The sequence below is a fragment of the Melanotaenia boesemani genome, chromosome 11, assembly GCF_017639745.1.
Source record: "Melanotaenia boesemani isolate fMelBoe1 chromosome 11, fMelBoe1.pri, whole genome shotgun sequence".
Lineage (NCBI taxonomy): Eukaryota > Metazoa > Chordata > Actinopteri > Atheriniformes > Melanotaeniidae > Melanotaenia > Melanotaenia boesemani.
In genome coordinates, this window is record NC_055692.1 from 37,006,973 (window position 1) to 37,025,973 (window position 19,001).

The 19,001-nt window shown below is 44.9% G+C and overlaps 1 protein-coding gene, 1 long non-coding RNA gene and 1 pseudogene across 3 annotated transcripts in view; 2 read left to right on the plus strand and 1 right to left on the minus strand.

Annotated features, from left to right (window-relative positions):
- LOC121649383 overlaps window positions 1-19,001 on the minus strand; it is a 543,071-nt pseudogene that overhangs the window by 311,564 nt on the left and 212,506 nt on the right.
- The window catches only part of c5 (complement component 5), a 99,763-nt gene that overhangs the window by 48,000 nt on the left and 32,762 nt on the right, over window positions 1-19,001 (plus strand). The window contains exons 26-35 of one of the 2 annotated variants that reach the window (XM_042000151.1): window positions 1,242-1,401; window positions 1,481-1,585; window positions 3,267-3,438; window positions 11,801-11,925; window positions 13,254-13,334; window positions 13,542-13,694; window positions 13,779-13,841; window positions 13,916-14,009; window positions 14,099-14,138; window positions 14,223-14,325. In XM_042000151.1, coding sequence (XP_041856085.1) covers window positions 1,242-1,401; window positions 1,481-1,585; window positions 3,267-3,438; window positions 11,801-11,925; window positions 13,254-13,334; window positions 13,542-13,694; window positions 13,779-13,841; window positions 13,916-14,009; window positions 14,099-14,138; window positions 14,223-14,325 — 1,096 coding nt within the window. The remainder of the gene's footprint in view (window positions 1-1,241; window positions 1,402-1,480; window positions 1,586-3,266; window positions 3,439-11,800; window positions 11,926-13,253; window positions 13,335-13,541; window positions 13,695-13,778; window positions 13,842-13,915; window positions 14,010-14,098; window positions 14,139-14,222; window positions 14,326-19,001) is intronic. The other variant, XM_042000152.1, reaches the window with a different exon arrangement.
- On the plus strand, window positions 11,932-12,765 carry LOC121649388. Its single transcript, XR_006012109.1, has 3 exons — window positions 11,932-12,328; window positions 12,366-12,587; window positions 12,736-12,765. It is a non-coding gene; the product is annotated as an uncharacterized LOC121649388 (long non-coding RNA).

Genomic DNA, 19,001 nt, shown 5'->3' on the forward strand with positions numbered 1-19,001 from the left:
GTACTTTTTATATTGCTTGTGGTTTTTGTAACTGAAACATAGAGAGGGAAAAACAAATCACTAACTGATAGACACTTCTTAATAGCACACTTAAGTTGGTTAGCCTAGCTGAAACAATTGTGCATTACATTGGCACATTTTAGACAACCAAAATACCTTTAACACACAGGTAAGTGTTTTCTGAACACATTAATACTCACAAAGACGAAGGTTTCCCAAGACACAAGTATGTAGGGGAACATTTAGCGTATTTATGAGCCGTTTCCTCATTGTTCTATGGTAAGAGCGCACACTCGCTCACTTTGCTACACGTACAATATGACAAAGTTCATTGTGATACAGATGTCTCACTCTGATTAGATTTCAAACCCCAAACATTTGAACTCTTCTTAGCATGAAATTACTTTTACCATTTATTAACTATGAACTCCTTTTGTTTCTTATTTATGTAAATTACTCACAATAGGCTGATCACAGTCTTTGACCAAAAGGCATCACAATACACCTGTGCATAAACATATAACTGAACCATTCATCATATATCTCAGTAGTAGTTAGAAAATATACTATATCACCATGTTCACAAAAAGATATCGTACAACGCACAGTGCAGTATAGCATGGATTGCTGCACCAACCCACTTACCTGGGGCGGACATGTCTGTCTCATCACTGGCATTGTTCTGCCACAGCCAGCAGCATTTACCAACCAGTGCAGAGAGAAGGCACCTGAGAGCCAACATGTCACATGACTGATACACTTCAATATCTCCGGTGATAAGTGGAATAATGGCGCATTAACTCTGTTAGACCTGGTGAACACCAGCAGAACCAGCTGGACCAGTTTGATTTGAAAAATCTTCATTTCAGTCCAGCAGTTTTATTCTTTTCTTATTATCATTTCCCCCCAAAAGCCAGTGAAGTTACAGGTTGCCTCATTGTTGTTTTAATTGTTGCTACTTCGGGTCGAGGACAAAAACACAAAATAAGATAATGTCACTCAGTTTGAGACCATTAAACCCAGCTGCATATTTTTACTCCAGATGTTTAATGCTCTACTGTGTAAGTATCAAAGTTAAGCTCATTCAAGTTCTCAAGTAGAATAACTCTCTCGTAATAACCTAATACAGGTATGACATGTTTGATACTGGAGCACATTTAATATTCAGACTTCTACATTTGTACAACTTATTTCTGGTTTTCATCCAAACGTAACTCTTTTCCCTCTTTGTTGTCTGTCAGGGTCACCGCTGAGGTGGTGGGTGTTCTGTCCAGCGCAGATGCATTTGTACGTGTGGACCATCAGTCTCTTTCAAACTCTGTGTCATGGCTGATTAACAGCGCTCAACAACAGGATGGATCCTTTGCTGAGAAGTCCTCCTACAAATCAGACAAAGCCATGGTCAGCGGTTCTCCAGCTCAGAATTTGGCCTTTCATTGCTCAGAATGAGGCCTGAGGTTTGTCTGGTGTTTGTGTGCAGGTGGAGGGGTCAGATCCTCTGGAACAGTCGGTGTATCTGACGTCTTTTGTCCTGATCGCCTTGGTCAGAGCAACAAGCATCAGAGAGAATACCCTGCAGCTTAAAGTGAGAACACCTGTCATCCCCGAGGAGAGGAGAGGAGAGGGCAGGGGAGGAGAGGAGAGGAGAGGGGAGGGGAGGGGAGGGGAGGAGAGGAGAGGGGAGGGGAGGAGAGGAGAGGAGAGGAGAGGAGAGGGGAGGGGAGGAGAGGGGAGGAGAGGGGAGGGGAGGAGAGGAGAGGAGAGGAGAGGAGAGGAGAGGGGAGGAGAGGGGAGGAGAGGGGAGGGGAGGAGAGGAGAGGAGAGGGGAGGGGAGGGGAGGAGAGGAGAGGGGAGGGGAGGGGAGGGGAGGGGAGGAGAGGAGAGGGGAGGGGAGGAGAGGAGAGGAGAGGAGAGGGGAGGGGAGGAGAGGGGAGGAGAGGGGAGGGGAGGAGAGGAGAGGAGAGGAGAGGAGAGGAGAGGAGAGGGGAGGAGAGGGGAGGAGAGGGGAGGGGAGGAGAGGAGAGGAGAGGAGAGGAGAGGAGAGGGGAGGAGAGGGAGGAGAGGGGAGGGGAGGAGAGGAGAGGAGAGGGGAGGAGAGGAGAGGAGAGGGGAGGAGAGGGGAGGGGAGGAGAGGGGAGGGGAGGAGAGGAGAGGGGAGGGGAGGAGAGGAGAGGAGAGGAGAGGGGAGGAGAGGGGAGGGGAGGAGAGGAGAGGAGAGGAGAGGGGAGGAGAGGGGAGGGGAGGAGAGGAGAGGAGAGGAGAGGGGAGGGGAGGGGAGGGGACGGGAGGAGAGGAGAGGGGAGGGGAGGAGAGGAGAGGAGAGGGGAGGGGAGGGGAGGGGAGGAGAGGAGAGGAGAGGAGAGGAGAGGAGAGGAGAGGGGAGGGGAGGGAGGGGAGGAGAGGAGAGGAGAGGGGAGGGGAGGGGAGGGGAGGAGAGGGGAGGGGAGGGGAGGGGAGGGGAGGGGAGAGGGGAGGGGAGAGGAGAGGAGAGGGGAGGGGAGGGGAGGGGAGGGGAGGGGAGAGGAGAGGGGAGAGGAGAGGAGAGGGGAGGGGAGGGGAGGGGAGAGGGGAGGGGAGAGGAGAGGAGAGGAGAGGGGAGGGGAGGGGAGAGGAGAGGAGTGAAAAAATGAAGTGAAATTCAATAGGACATAAAAGGGATCGATACTGTGGGATGAGACCGCATTTGGACATTTCTGTGATAAAAGAGATATTATTGGAATGAGATAGTATGTGAAGAGATGAGGTGGGCTGAGGTAAAAAAAAAAGAAGATAAATTAGAATGAAATAATATTAGATTGGATAATACCTCATACGATGGGAAGCAATGAAAAGAAATTAAATTTTAAATCAAATGAGGAAAAAACATAATTCTGAAGAAATATTGGAGCAAATTAGATAGATTTAAATGAGATCAAATAAAATGAGATGAAATGAGATTAAATGACTGAAAGTGAGGTGAGATTACATAAAATGTGGTATTGATTTAAAAAAAACAGGGATTAAGTGGTATTTGAAATATTAGATGTGATTAGATTGGGATTGTAAGGCATGAGAAAATATTGTGTGGGATTAGATGTGATAGGATGGGAGGGAAAAAGTTGGAATTAAATAAACTGGAATGACAGATTAAATGAGATTATTTGAATTGTTATTGTTATTATACAAATTGTTAAAATAAATTAGATTATAAATAAACAAATATAAACTATACATTAATTAAATGAGAAAATCCTTCACATTACTTCTTATTTTGTTCCCATCCTCAGTCCCATGGAACCAGCAAGACTCAGGCAGCAGACTACATTTCCCAGCATGCCCCGCAGGTGAAGAGTGTTTACGTGCGTGCCGTAGCGACCTATGCACTGACTCTTGTGGACTCCAGCAACATGGCGGTAACCCAGCTGTTCGAAAGCCTGGAAAAAGTGGCCCGACAGAAAGGTGCATTTCTTCTGTTGACAGAAACAAATCAAAATATTTAATCCATTAATTAATATGGAACAAGTTCATCTTCAGTCCAGACTTTCACTCTTCTGGTTGAGAAGAGAACTTTCCAGCACTCATCAGTTCTATGTACCAGGAAGCGGTGGCCAACCAACAGAGTGGGTGTGGCCTCATGAACTGTGATTAATCTGTTGGGATAAATCACAACAGATTGTGATTTATTCACAGCTTAAAACAATAAAAGGACTTAAAGGCCTTTTAGATGAAATATTCCAGATTAAAATATTTATTTATCACATACTGGAATGTGTTGGCAACATGATGGAAATGAGGATCATGAACCCATGAAGGTTCAATTTGTTTAACTTCAGCAGAACAAACACTGATTTCAGGCAGGGTTGGTCCAGTCAGTTCGGTGAGTTACTGCTTGAGTTTCTGTCTTGGTTTCGGGTTATTGTTTACATTGCTGGTGTGGGGCTCTGTCGTTAGCACCTTCTCTCTACAACCAGTTGAGGCCGTGACGCAGGCCACACCCACTGGTTACTGCTCAGGTAAAGCAGATAGAGGCGGTTTCAGCCGGTTTCAGTCAAGCAAAGTGAGATCAGCTGTGTCAGCTGCAGGTACTTTACCACACATGGTGCGCTGAAGCGTCAGCGAGGTGTCGGCCATTGTATTTGTCCACGCAAGGTTAAGACCACAAAGGGTAAAGACCTGCAAGTCTGCCTGCGCAAGTCCACCAAACAAGGACAAACTAAATCAATGCACAATGTGCTTCAAACCATCCCTGTCAGACACTGTCCAGACCAAGACATGTCACCCATAGACAATCTGCAAAACCTGTCCTTTCCAATGGCATGCACATCGACCAATCCTCTGTTACCTTCAGTCTCTGGAACTGTCAGTCTGCAGTGAACAAAACAGAATTTATCAGTTCATTGATAAATGTCTCAGACATTAAGGTCCTAGCCCTGACTGAGACCTGGATCCGTCCAGAAAACACAGCTACACCAGCTGCCCTTTCTGTCAATGCAGAATTTACCCAAACACCTCGCTCAGCTGGACGAGGAGGTGGAACGGGCTTTCTTATTTCTAAAAAGTGGAACTTGACCTCTCCGTCCTATGGCTACCTGCTCATCACTTGAGTATCACCAGTAAAGGTCTCTACACCCATCACTGCATACGTTCTGGTCATTTACCACCTCCGGGTGGCAGCATAGATGAGTTTGTCTCTGAAATGGACGTGATTCTCTCTGACATTCCTGATGATGGCACACCACTGATTGTCATGGGAGACATGAACATTCACATTGGCAAACCACAGCAACTGACTTTCTGGCTCTCATCTACTCTTTCAATCTCAAACTGGTTCAGACTCCTCCAACACACAAAGCTGGTAATACTCTTGACTTGGTGCTGACCAGAAACTGTTCCACAGCCGACCTGTCCTTCACCCCGCTGCACCTCTCAGACCACTTCCTGGTTAAATTCTCTGTCTTCCTTCCTCATGTCACTCAAGCGACTCCTAAAATGGTGTCCTACCGCAGAAACCTGAGCTCCCTCAGACCTACACAGCTGTCTGATGAGGTTTACTCTACCCTCCCTTCCCACTCAGACTTCTCCTTACTGTCTGTTAATGAGGCTACAGAAACACTCTGCTCCTCTCTCGCCTCCTCTCTGGACAAACTCTGTCCTCTGGTATCAAAACCAGCCAGACAAAATCCTCCCAGTCCATGGCTCACAGAGGTTCTAAGGGAGCACAGAGACTCAGGGCTGCAGAAAGAAAGTGGCACAAATCAAAAGAACACTGACTTTTCTGAGTAGCAGCAAAAACCTAAAACTTTCACATTCAGCCTAAAGGCGGCCAAGAAAACCTTTTATCAGAACAAGATCCGCAATGCTCCCAACACACAACTGTTCATGGTGTTTAACTCTCTTCTATCTCCACCACCTGCTCAGCCTCCCACTGTGCTGACTGCAGAAATGTTTGCTTCCTACTTCACTGAAAAGGTTGCTACCATCAGTAACCAATTCACTGAGCCTGACCAACTCAGCCTTACCAAACCAGCTACTGGTGCCTCACTCTGCTCCTTCTGCTCTCTAAATGAGGACCAAGTCTCTAAACTTCTAGTCAACTCAAAACCCACAACCTGTCCTCTTGATCCTGTTCCCTCTGACATCCTGCAAAGCATTTTACCTACAATCAAACCTGCAGTAACCCATATTATTAAATTAAATCCGGTGTCTTTCCCTCTGCCTTCAAGCAAGCTCGGGTTACCCTGCTGCTGAAGAAACCCACACTCAACCCAGCCCAGGTTGGAAACTACCGGCCGGTCTCACTGCTTCCATTCATGTCTAAATTACTAGAGTGTGCCGTCTTCAGTCAGGTCTCACAGTTCCTCCAAGACAACAACCTGTTAGATTCATATCAGTCTGGCTATAGGCAAGGCCGCTCTACTGAAACTGTTCTCCTGTCAGTTACTGATTCCCTACGGGTTGCCAGATCCGCTGGTCAATCCTCAGTCCTTATACTGCTGGACCCGTCTGCTGCCTTTGACACAGTCAACCATCATATACTGTTCTCCACACTCTCAGAGCTTGGCATCTCAGGATCTGCCCTCTTGTGGTTTACGTCCTACCTCACAGGAAGATCCTTCAAAGTATCTTGCGAGGGGGCGTGTCTAGATCACATGGGCTGACAACAGGGGTGCCTCAGGGCTCTGTGCTTGGCCCTCTTCTCTTTTCACTATACACCTCCTCACTCGGTGCATCATTAGCTCTCATGGTTTCTCCTACCACTGCTATGCAGATGACACTCAGCTTTTCCTTTCTTTCCCACCTGACGACACAACGTCTCAATGTGAATATCAGCATGTTGCTGATATCTCCGCATGGATGAAGGATCGCCACCTTCAGCTAAATCTGTCCAAGACTGAGCTTATTGTCTTTCCAGCCAATCCTTCCTTACCGCCACAGATAAGCGTGCAGCTTGACTCAATCACACTTGTGCCTACGTCTTCTACCAGGAATCTTGGTGTCATGGTAGACAATCAGCTGACCTTTAAGGACCATGTTGCCTCGGTTGCTCGATCTTGCCGATTTGTTCTCTACAACATCAGGAGGATCAGACCCTACCTGACTGAACCCACGACACAGCTCCTGGTCCAGGCTCTGGTCATTTCACACATTGACTACTGCAACTCCTTACTGGCTGGCCTGCCTGCATGCTCAGTTAAACCTCTGCAGATGATCCAGAACGCAGCAGCACGTCTGGTCTTCAACCAGCCCAAAAGAGCTCATGTCACTCTGCTGCTAATCGCTCTCCACTGGCTTCCAGTTGCAGCACATCAGATTCAAAGCTCTGCTTCTGGCTTACAAAACAATAACCCAAACGGCTCCGGTCTACCTTCACTCCCTAATCCAGAGCTACACTCCCTCTCCACAGTTACGCTTTGCCAGTGGAAGACGCCTAGTGTTCCCACCACAAGGTGGCGCAAAATCAGTAGCTAGACTCTTCTCCTCTGTTGTTCCCCAGTGGTGGAACGATCTACCAAACTCCATCCAATCCGCAGAGTCCTTATCCACTTTTAAAAGCAAACTAAAGACTCAGTTGTTTAAGCAGCATTTCCACACTTAGCTTAACTCTTCTACTCAGAATGAGTTAGAAAGATTTGTCCAGCTCTTTGGCTCAACCAAGTACTGAAGAAGGTGCTGCACTTATGTCCAAGATGATGTTGTTTGATGAAATTGTGATCTTGTATTTAAACAAAATGACTTACAAAAAACTAAAAAATTAAAAAAACTAATATATATATATATATATATATATAGATAGATAGATAGATAGATAGATAGATAGATAGATAGATAGATAGATAGATAGATAGATGTGTGTGCACTGCTTTTAGCACTACTGGAACCACAACAGTCTGACTACCACTTAATGATGACGTCCCATCTTGGTTGAATTCTTGCTTGTGTTGTTCTTACTCTCAAATGTAAGTCACTTTGGGTAAAAGCGTCTGCTAAATGACTGTAGAATAGAATAGAATAGAATTCAGACTGAGAATAAAAGTGGAAAGATCTTATTTCACTAGATGCAGAGCACGTGTTTGATCAAGTAGAGTGGCCCTATACGATGTACATGCTTTAAAAATTGGATTCGGACCCATATTCACAAAATGGATAGAAACAATTTTCTCACCCCCAGTAGTCTCAGTGATTACTAATCAAAACATTTCTTGTCCCTTTGAAATCCACCGGGGGACACGTTAGGGCTGTCTGCTTTCCCTATTCCTATTCTCAGTCATTTTTGAACCCCTAGCTGCCAGCATCAAGCAAAACCCCAGGATATCTCCTATTGAGTTATATGGCACTAAACACAATTTCTCACTCTATGCAGATGATATCTTTTTATTTATCTCGAATCTAAAAACTTCATTGACCACTCTTTTGGTGTTGATTAATAACCTTGGCAGTTTCTCATGTTTTTCCATTAACTGGGATAAGCGTGAATTAATGCCCCGCTCTCCGGTGATTGATCCAGCTTATTTGTAGTCTATTCTGTTCAAAATAGCTCACAGTGCTTTGTCACACAGACATGGACAAAATTGTTGGTACCCTTCAGTTAATGAAAGAAAAACTTACAATGGTCACATAAATAACTTGAATCTGACAAAAGTATTAATGAATAATAATTCTATGAAATTTAACCAGTGAAAGTCAGACATTGCTTTACAACCATGCTTCAAAAGAATTATTTAAAAAAGTAAACTCATGAAACATGAAACCTACCAGACATCATATTATACTACTGGGCTTCTCATCTATTCATCCTGGTATGGTGGAAGAAAGGCCCCATGTCATCCTATATTTCTTGTCCAGTCTGGTTAGTCTCAGTTGGAGTCCCTCAAATAAGCCGGCGACAGGCACCAGGCAGGTGTCACTTGGGTCAAGGAAGCATCGGGTCACAGCCTGGGGATATAACAATCCATATTCTGTCTGGGAAATGGATAAAGGACTTGACAACCAGAGCGTCAGCTTCACCAGCTGACTACCACGGCTGCGCGGCGATAGGGACGCTTCTGCTTAAAAGGTAGGGCCAAAACCCCGTTCAGGTGGGGTGGAATTCCAGCCAGGAACAGCAGCAGAGTATGTCTACCATTATAATTAGAAGCAGTGAAATTTCCAGTTCTCTACTGAATAAAAATAAAAGACTGGCAATCACACAGCAGCAGAGACTCGATCTGTTCAAGGTCTGTTCCAGTTCTCTGGAAAACTGGAGTTGTCATTTAAAGCATCTTGGAAGCTCTTGTGTCATTGTGTCCACTAAAACACTGTAATAGTCTTGCGAAGGGTGGAGTGCTTTTTCCAGGTCAGGAATGAGGTCCTGACCCAAGAGGAGGAGTTCACTTATCTCGGGGTCTTGTTCACGAGCGAGGGAAGGATGGAGCGGGAGATCGACAGGCGGATCGGTGCGACATCTGCAGTGATGCGGACTCTGCATCGGTCTGTCGTGGTGAAGAGGGAGCTGAGCCAAAAGGCAAAGCTCTCGATTTACCGGTCGATCTACGTTCCTACCCTCACCTATGGCCACGAGCTGTGGGTAGTGACCGAAAGAACAAGTTCGCAAGTACAAGAAATGAGTTTTGGATGGATGGATAGATGGATGGATGGATGGATGGATGGATGGATGGATGGATGGATGGATGGATGGATGGAGTCTTGCAAAGTATGGGAAAGTGTGGTCAGTGGCAGCTGTTGAGGCAGTGACCTTGAAATTTGTTGGGATTTTCCTAAGCCTAAGCTAACACCAAAGTAAACCCCCATAAACCAGCAGACTCAGGCCACCGCATGTCTACAGCTTCTGCAGCTCCAGTGGATGCTGATCAGGGTACATTGTCTTCTGAGTGTTGTTTGGATGAGTTGGCCACAAAAGCATAAAGCTTTTCATCTAAGCTGAAAAAGCTTACAAAACAGATGTTTGACTTTGCACTTTCAGCTAACACCAAATGGAGGTAATGTGCCTGACAGTGTACGTGGAAGGCTGTTCGACTCTTCCTGACCAAAACCCTTAAAGCGTACGTTCATTTTTGCAGTACCATCAGACCCTTGACCCTGGATGTTTCCCAACTTTGTATCATTTTCTTCCAGTAGAGCTATCACTACCTTTTTAAGAGCATCTCCACTTGTGGCATGCACATTACGCACCTGAAGAAAGTGCTTATTTGCATGTTATCCTACATGGATAACATGCAAATAAGCATGGTAATAAAGCTGTTCATTGTGTGCAGCATCTGTGGTTTCATCCATGAGAATCGAAAAAGTTTTGCTCTCTTGGATTTCCTTTTGGATTACTCATTTGACCGATATGGCCAAAGCTTTAGTCACATCATTCTGACTTCTGTTGGAGATGTTCCATCCTGGATGTGATGTACTGCCTGAGTATCTTGTCTGAGCTGCAGACACGCCTCATCTTCTCTGTAGTGGTGAGGACACTGACTACATGCCGCAAAAGGAAAACCCAGCCAGACAGGATGAAGACAGGGAACTGGTCTGTGGCCTCCACCTGCAGGACCATTCTTTTATAGGGCTTGATAATTACCTCATTTCCACCTGTTGTCTGGTCCATTTGTACAACGGCATCTGAAACTGATCAGTTTTACTTCCTGACAGGACAGATTGATGTCCCAGAAGTGGGACTGACTTCCAGTAACCTGCTAATGATGATGTGTTCCCTTTAGGTTTTGGGGCGTTGTACATCTCGGTATATAAGTAATGTTTTTGAGTATGTCCCCTCAGAGTTACCTCAGTGATTGCACCTGATTTCCCGTTTTGTTGTTTTGTAGTTGAAGTATTCAGCTAGGCTCAACCTGTGAGCTCCGTTACAATGTTATATTTCATCTCAACATTAGAATAAAATTAAATGAATTCACATTTGCCTGTAAATATGTGCTTAACTAGCACATGGCTACAACTTAGTTATCTCATGCCTTCACATTTGTAATTCATAGCCACAGTTTAATAAAGGTGGTATAATATTTGAGTCCATTATTTTTCTAGTGATGTCACCAGACGGGCTCTGTAGCATCAATAACTGAAATCCTGAAACTGATGGAGGTTCCTTCAGGATTCCTCATGAAGTCATAAACATGGAGACGAATCCAAGGGTTTAATGAAAGACGTGGAGAAAAGTGTCCCGTGAACCAGACCCTGTCTGAGTTTTCAGAGATCACCTGGTTAAAGGTTTGGGAATCTCTGCTTCTGCTGGTAGGGATGCTTCTTTGTTAGCTGAGCAGATGTTGGGCATCAGTTAAAGATCCTGAGGAGATAAAAGCTGGAGCTGCTTTCTGCTTTGCTGGTCAACACCTGAGTGGAGCTCATTTTAGCTCAGAGCTAATGTGTTATTTTCATGCACCGGGACGTCCTAGCAACCTTTCTGATGGTGACCACATAGACTGGACTCCTATGAAGAATCTAGACCATAACAGAGTGAAACTGTTGGTAGCCGTAGCAATGATGCTATAAAAATATCCAGGAGCCGAAATGATGCAGGAGTTATCATGAAGGGTCTTAACCCCATCTACTTCCACCATCCACACCAGGAAGTTCTTCCAAAATTTTCCATGTTTTCATGTGTTTGGTCGTGTTGAAGCCGGTCTAAAGTGGCGGATCAGGAACCAGACCGGAAGCCGGTCTAAAGCGACGAATGGTTCCAAATACCAGGAACTGGTCTGGAAGCTGGTCTAAAGTGGCGGATCAGGAACTGGTCCAGAAGCTAGTCTAAAGCGGTAGATGGTTCCAGATATCAGGAAGTGAACTCTGATTCAACGACCTAATCTTTATAGGAAACGTAAGAGGATCTATGACATCCCTTATATCAACTTTGTAAGGTTTCTACAGCTGAACTCACACCTAAATTAATAGCATACTCAAAGTCTTTCATCTTTTTGAACATTAGTTGTTTTAATTTGTTTAACCACTACTCTGTTCACCAGACGGACACGAGGCTGTAAAATCATGTGTTTGAACACAAGCTGCAAACGTTTTAAATGGATAAAATCTTTCCTAAAAAACAACACATGAAAATGATTTATACATGTAGTCATTTAATTTCTTCTTCATTCACGATTTGACACTTTCTCTTATTTATTTTTAATGAACACATTTGTTCCTGCTTAACTTTGTCACATCAAACTAAATCATGTGCTCTCTTTGTGTTTGAGTACCTGTTGACTTGAAAATAGATGTGCTTACAGTTACATTATATAAGCTAAACACATTTCATATTAGATTTAAAGTTTTAAGTTTAGATATAAATATATTGTAAGTCTGCATCAAATGACTAAATATTTGTGTCCAGGCAACCCAGTTGAACTGAGGTACTGGCAAGAGCCTGGTGTGACAACTGAATGGATAAAACCAGATGAAAGCAGTGGTCGGACAGTGGAGATGACCGCATACGTCCTACTGGCAGTGCTGAATATGGTCTGAAAACTTCAAGTTGATCTCTGATCATTACATCACAATAGATTAATTGTTTTTACTACAATATGATTCTTATATAATACAATGTATGTGATGCAGTGCTTCCTCACAGTGTTTCTGTAGTTCCTGTCTCTGCCTGTAGAGGTCAGGGTTTCTGTAGTTCCTATCTCTGCCGGTAGAGGTTAGGGTTTCTGTAGTTCCCGTCTCTACCTGTAGAGGTCAGGGTTTCTGTAGTTCCTATCTCTACGTGTAGAGGGCAGGGTTTCTGTAGTTCCTATCTCTATGTGTAGAGGGCAGGGTTTCTGTAGTTTCTGTCTCTACCTGTAGAGGTCAGGGTTTCTGTAGTTTCTATCTCTGCCTGTAGAGGTCAGGGTTTCTGTAGTTCCCATCTCTACCTGTAGAGGTTAGTGTTTCTGTAGTTCCCGTCGCTGCCTGTAGAGGTCAGGGTTTCTGTAGTTCCTATTTCTGCCTGTAGAGGTCAGGTTTTCTGTAGTTCCCGTCTCTGCCAGTAGAGGTCAGGGTTTCTGTAGTTCCCGTCTCTGCCGGTAGAGGTCAGGGTTTCTGTAGTTCCTATCTCTGCCTGTAGAGGTCAGGGTTTCTGTAGTTCCTGTCTCTACCTGTAGAGGTCAGGGTTTCTGTAGTTCCAATTTCTACCTGTAGAGGTTAGTGTTTCTGTAGTTTCTGTCGCTGCCTGTAGAGGTCAGGGTTTCTGTAGTTCCCGTCTCTGCCTGTAGAGGTTAGTGTTTCTGTAGTTCCCGTCCCTGCCGGTAGATGTCAGGGTTTCTGTAGTTCCTATCTCTGCCTGTAGAGGTCAGGGTTTCTGTAGTTCCTATCTCTGCCTGTAGAGGTCAGGTTTTCTGTAGTTCCCGTCTCTGCCGGTAGAGGGCAGGGTTTCTGTAGTTCCTATCTCTATGTGTAGAGGGCAGGGTTTCTGTAGTTTCTGTCTCTGCCTGTAGAGGTCAGGGTTTCTGTAGTTCCCGTCTCTACCTGTAGAGGTTAGTGTTTCTGTAGTTCCCGTCTCTGCCTGTAGAGGTCAGGGTTTCTGTAGTTCCAATTTCTACCTGTAGAGATTAGTGTTTCTGTAGTTCCCATCCCTGCCGGTAGAGGGCAGGGTTTTTGTAGTTCCCGTCTCTACCTGTAGAGGTCAGGCTTTCTATAGTTCCAATCTCTACCTGTAGAGGTCAGGTTTTCTGTAGTTCCTATCTCTACGTGTAGAGGTCACGGTTTCTGTAGTTTCAACCTCTGCCTGTAGAGGTCAGGGTTTTTGGCAGTGCAGCATACACAGTGATTGTGTAGACATGTGGCTAATTGTGATTTCTGGGTTACAGGGGAGAATTCCCTATGGCAACCCCATCTTGCTGTGGCTTACTCAAGACCAACACTACGGCGAGGGTTACTTTTCTATGAGGGTAAATGCAGATGGCACAGACTACAAATATAATTGTGAACCATCAAAGTGGTTTTGAGTATGGGCCAGAAAAAGTCCTGAAACTATTCCTTTTAAGTTGGACCCAGCATCAGAAGAATTTGACTATAAAAGTCATTGGAGGATAAGATATGAACACACTGATGCTGATCACTTCTGGTCCCTTATTGTGACTTTTAATACCTCTCAGGATGCTATGCTTACATTGGAGGCGTTGACCAAATACAGCAAGGTCGTCCCTAAAACCTACCTCAATCAGGACATCATTATCCGCTACGCCAGAGAAGGCAGGCTGAAAGAAGTCCAACTGAACCAGAACCGACCTGTGTCCTCACCCTTGGAGGTGAGACAGGAACCTCTTCAGGACGGTGTTGTTTAGCAGTTTAACATTTTCTCTTCTTCTACCTGTTTCTCTGTGCTGTTGCAGATAAAGAAGAATGATGACATCATTGTGTCCACTGGTTTTGGGAAGGGTGTGTCCAGTGTGAAGGTTGGTCATTCATTTAACACATGACTCTCAGTAACTTTCCAGAATTCCCAGTAAAACTCTGGCTGTGTTTCCAGCTGAAGACGGTGTATTACCAGACCACTGCATCCACTCAGCCCAGATGTAACTTTGAACTCACTATCAAGGTGGTCGGCCCCGACGCTTCCGACAGTACGGATCTTTCCTGCTTGTTTGTTCCTTTTTCACCAGTTTTACAGGAACTTTTTGTTCCAAATAGAAATTCTTCCTGTTGTCCTCAGATCCCAGTATGCGAGCCCCCCATCTGGTCGCCTGTGCAAAGTAAGAAAACTTGTCTTGTTGATGTGTTTCATGATATTCTCCAGCAAAAGTGTGCTAAGCGTTGTGGATTATTTTGTTTTACAGGTATAAACCTCCTCCTGGTGAGAAGTACACAGAGTCTGAGCTCACAGTGATGAAGATCCAGCTGCCAACCGGGGTGGAGCCTTACTTAGAGGATCTGAAACAGGTGAAGCCTGCTGCTGAGCTCTTATGCACATGCAATTATATCAATTGCTATGTGAGACATGGACTGTTTGGTCTCTGGGCCTGTTGCATGTTTATTTATGAGAGTTTTCCTCCCAGAGTACAAGATTTAAGGAAGGGGTTGTTTAGATGAATCCCTGCTGACACAGGTCACCATGTCTGCTCTTGGTTGCCACATTTAAACCCTAAAAACGGAAAAACCCCAACTATGTAGAGCTCGCCTTGCTTGACATTTAAATTCACAACTTAGAGCAGGGCTACTCAGTTCAGTCCTACCAGGTTTTCAATGTTTCCCTGCTCCAAGATGAAGAAGACGAAGATGAACAGGAAAGTAAAAGCTGTTTGTGAGCTGTTTTCTATATTTTTAACCTTTTGACAGTCAAGATGCTCAGTAATCCTTAACTCCTCAATTTTTAACAAAGACGTTGTTTGAGTCCCGTTTTGTTTTGTCTTCTCTGAAACTTATCATGACATCTAACCCCCACATGCTCAGAAACACCCTCCACCCAGAAACCGCCAGAATGAGGGTTAACATTGTTATGTTTTTCTGCTCATCACATCCTTAAAGATGTTTAAACCACCCCTCTCGATCGGATTGAAATTTTTTCCAAATGAGGCCAATCGAATAAGAGACACAACACTTTTCTATGGACTGTTCTCAGTGATGTCACAGCGTTTGTTCGCACTGCCATGTTGGGAGGCTAAAAGCTAGCTGGGCCCCGCTTTAGTGACTATTACCTGTTCCTCATCAGGGACGGCGCTAGCGGACTGAACACTTTGCAAACCAGTTCAGCTCTTATGTGGTTAGACAGGATATTTAAAAAGAAACGTGAGCTTGTTGATGCTGAAAATCTGTCTGATTTTCAAGATTCCTGGTTAAAAACCTCCAAAACATCCAGCTGACGGAGACGCTGCTACCTGATTTACCTTACCTTGACATACAACGGAGGCAATGGTCAGTCACACTTCACAGAGGCAGAATTCAAAGCATAAAGTCAGATTAAAGGCTTATAAATACTTAGTGGAAGGATGTAAATTAGACCTTTAGCTGTATTAAGTTCCCCAAACAAAGTTTTTCCTCGTCATGTCAAAGCTGAGTAGAAACCAGCAGATGCAGATAACGTTACTGTGATGTAAAGATTAGGGATGTCCCGGTGAGATATTTAGAAGATAACATTACTAATAATACTGGGAGGAAACAATGCTGTTGAAAGACTGTTTGGTTTATTGAGACCACAAAGGAAAATCCATGTCCATCTTTTCATTAACACTGAAACCTGCCGTCACCGTGGCGATCCGCGGTAGAGGCTGGATTAGTGGAACATCCAACCAGTTTCACCACGATCGCATTTCTCCAGGGAAAAAGAGGGGTTTTGTAGGTATAAGGCCCCTCCTGATAATCAAATTTTTAATTTAAAAATATTATTTAAAATAAAATATTATTTATTTTGAATTACAGAATTTAAATAATATTGCTGGACAGAAAAAAGGAGCATGAACAGAAATGAAAAACAGAGTAGGAAAAAGGAAGAGGAGACAAAGATCCAGCAGATAGAAGCAACGAGCTTCAGTCCAACCTAACAGCAGACAAGCAGCTGCTACACCTGTACAGAAACATAACAGAGAATTTCTTACAGCTTTTACAGGTAAACTAAGCAGACAATCATCAGGAGTTCCTAAAAAATAACCAAGACAACAACAACAACATGTATCACAACAACAACCAAAGAACCAGAAACACACACACCTGAACCAAAGCATCTCTTAGTGTATAAACCTACTGGACACCTCAGTGCTGAGTCAGAATGCAGAGGATGAGGAATGAAGAGGGATCAGAGACCAGTGCAGGCGGCCCAGGGGCCCTAGAACCCAAGCCCCCCCACCATGAAGACCACCCTTGACCCATCCAGAGGGCAGCAGAAGAAGGCCCCAGCCAGAGCTCCCCGCTGCCATGGGGCACAGTTCCCAACAGGGCAAGATCAGCAGCTGCCGACCCTGCCAGGCACCAGCCATCCAGGGCAGCGAGAGCGAAGGGCCCACCAAACGACCACTCATTGACCCCATTTGTCCCAATGTTCCAGGCACACACCCTCTGAACCAGGGCACCATCACCCACTACCCCCTACCCCCCACACACCCTCCCTTCAACCACCCATCCACATCACACTCCGCCCAGATGCAGCAAACTGGGCATCCTACAGGGACATAAGAGGCTTGGACATAAGAGGTTTGGACATAGGAGGTTTGGACATAAGAGGTTTGGACATAAGAGGTTTGTGCCTGACAGCAGCAATATGTCAAATAAGAAAAAAACAATCCCTGAATCTGTGCAGTTTCATTTTAACTTGTTAATCTCCAATCAAATGACAATGAAAACAACAAACAACAAGTTTATAGCAATGCAGCAGCACAACTCCTCATTTCACCTTTTCAGTGAGAATAATCCAGTCTGTTCTGGGCTTGAACAAAGACATTGAAATCTGGCTGAGCTGGCGATGTGATGGACAGCTAAGAGGTGGTCATCAGTGATGGAAGATCAGTGTTTGGTTTTGTTGCACTTCATCACTGAGAATGTTCACATACATGAGAAGATCCAAAGAGGACTAGAATCCTCTGAGCATGCCTCCTCAGGTGTGGGAAGTTGTCTTCTTTGACCTGAAGCTCTGCCAGAAGTGTGTCAGACTGCAGTTCCATCTGGACATCGCTTGGAGCATTATCCACACTGCAGCTGAAGGGAGAAGAAACCATGTGCATTTCATTCTCAAGAACTTTGAAATCTTGATATCGCCTTGAAACCTCTGCATGCAGTGCTTCTAACATGGCTGAGTACCTGTGGAGGTGATCGGCTGATTGTGTGGCCGCCTTTAGTGTCCGCAAGTGGGTCAGAAGCTTGTCCTTCACTTGGCCTGAGAGAAGCTGCAACTTCCTCATGAAAGCCTTCACTGCTCTGTACATCTCATGCACAAAAAGGCCCTTGCACTGCAGTTTGACATTTAGTTTGTTCAGTAGTGCAGTCTCATCCACAGTAAATCCGAGGTCTGCCACCCAGCCTTCATCTGAAAGCTCTGGGGTATCCTTTATTCACACACAAATCCTGAATCTGTTCTCTCAGGTCCCAGACACTTTTCAGTACCTTGCCTTGGCTGAGCCACCTGACAGGGCAGTGGTAGCTTATGTCAGCATGTTCCATCTCATTTTCCTCCAAAGATGAAACAAATTGTGATTTAATGCTCTCGCTCTGATGAAGTTAACTGTTTTAGTTACAGCATCAACAACATGGTTCCTCTTAAACACTGGCTTGCACAACACTTCCTGAATTCAATGCAAAAATGTCCATTTCTGCACAGGGCTCATTTCTGTCACTTTATCTTGCATTGTCTTTAAAAGACCAACATTTTTCCCAGTCAGATGTGGACAACCATGTGTTGTCACACCTGCCGGATTGTCCCATTTCAGTCCTAACTTGTCCAACATGCATTTACCTCTGTGAATAAGTTATTACCTGCAGCTGTCCCTTTCATTGACTTCATGGCTGCCAGCTCCTCTGTGACTTGAAAGTCTGCAGTTATTCCACGTAAGAAGATGAGAAGCTGGGCGGTGTCACGCACATCGCAGCTCTCAACCAAAGCCAGAGAAAAACAAAGTCTGCAGCTCTGTTCTTCAGCTGAAGCTCCAAGTTTCCAGCGATGTCCTCAACCCTCTTCGTCACGGTGCGTCGGAGAGCGAGACGTTCTCAAACACGTCCTTTTTCTCCAGGCATATCAGTGCAACAGAGTCCAATAAGCACTCCTTAATAAACTCTCCGTTAGAAAATGCCCCACTTTTTCTGCCGATTTTGTGAGAAATTACATAACTTGTCCCAATGGCTACATCTCTGGTGGTGTGACGTTTGGTAAAAATCCTTGCTGGGTTTGCAGTTTTGCTAGCAGCGCATCAGACACCCTTGTGTTCTTTTTCAGACAGATTTTTGTGTTTATCCTCATGTTTGGTCATTGTAGTGGTGATTTAGATTGTAATCTTTTAACACAGCAACCTGTGGACCACAACTCCAACACACAGCTTTACCTTTAATTTCTGTGAAGAAAAACTTGTCGGTCCACGTCTTGTTAAAAACACAACATTCGTTATCAGCTTTTCTTTTCTTAGCGTGAGCTGACACCTTGAGGGTAACCTGGCTAGCTATGGACGTAGTGTAATGCTTTTCAAAATAAAAGCAGCACAGTTGTATTGCACGCACAACATAGGTATTTCTATAATCTATCTATGTTGTAATTTATGATTGACCTCATGCGGGCCAGACAGGGACACACAAAGCCCCAGATGTGGCCCGCGGGCCATAATATACCCAGGTGTGCTCCAGAGGATGAGCCGCTGACAGCAGTAGAGACCCCTGTTCCCTAGGAACAGTCTAGCCATGGTCCAGATTATGTGGCCACAGTCCAGATTGTGTAGCCTCTTCTGACAAGAAACAGATGCACATGTCTGGCATTGTTTGTAGTCAGTGAGCTGGACAGCACCTGTCGGCACCGACAGCGAGCATTGACAACCCAGTTGTGCACAATTCCAGTACTATGGAAAATTTAGAACCAGTTCCTAAGTGAAACCAGTTTTCAGCCCCAACAAAGGACCTCCCAGCCCCTACAGGCACAAAACCTGCAG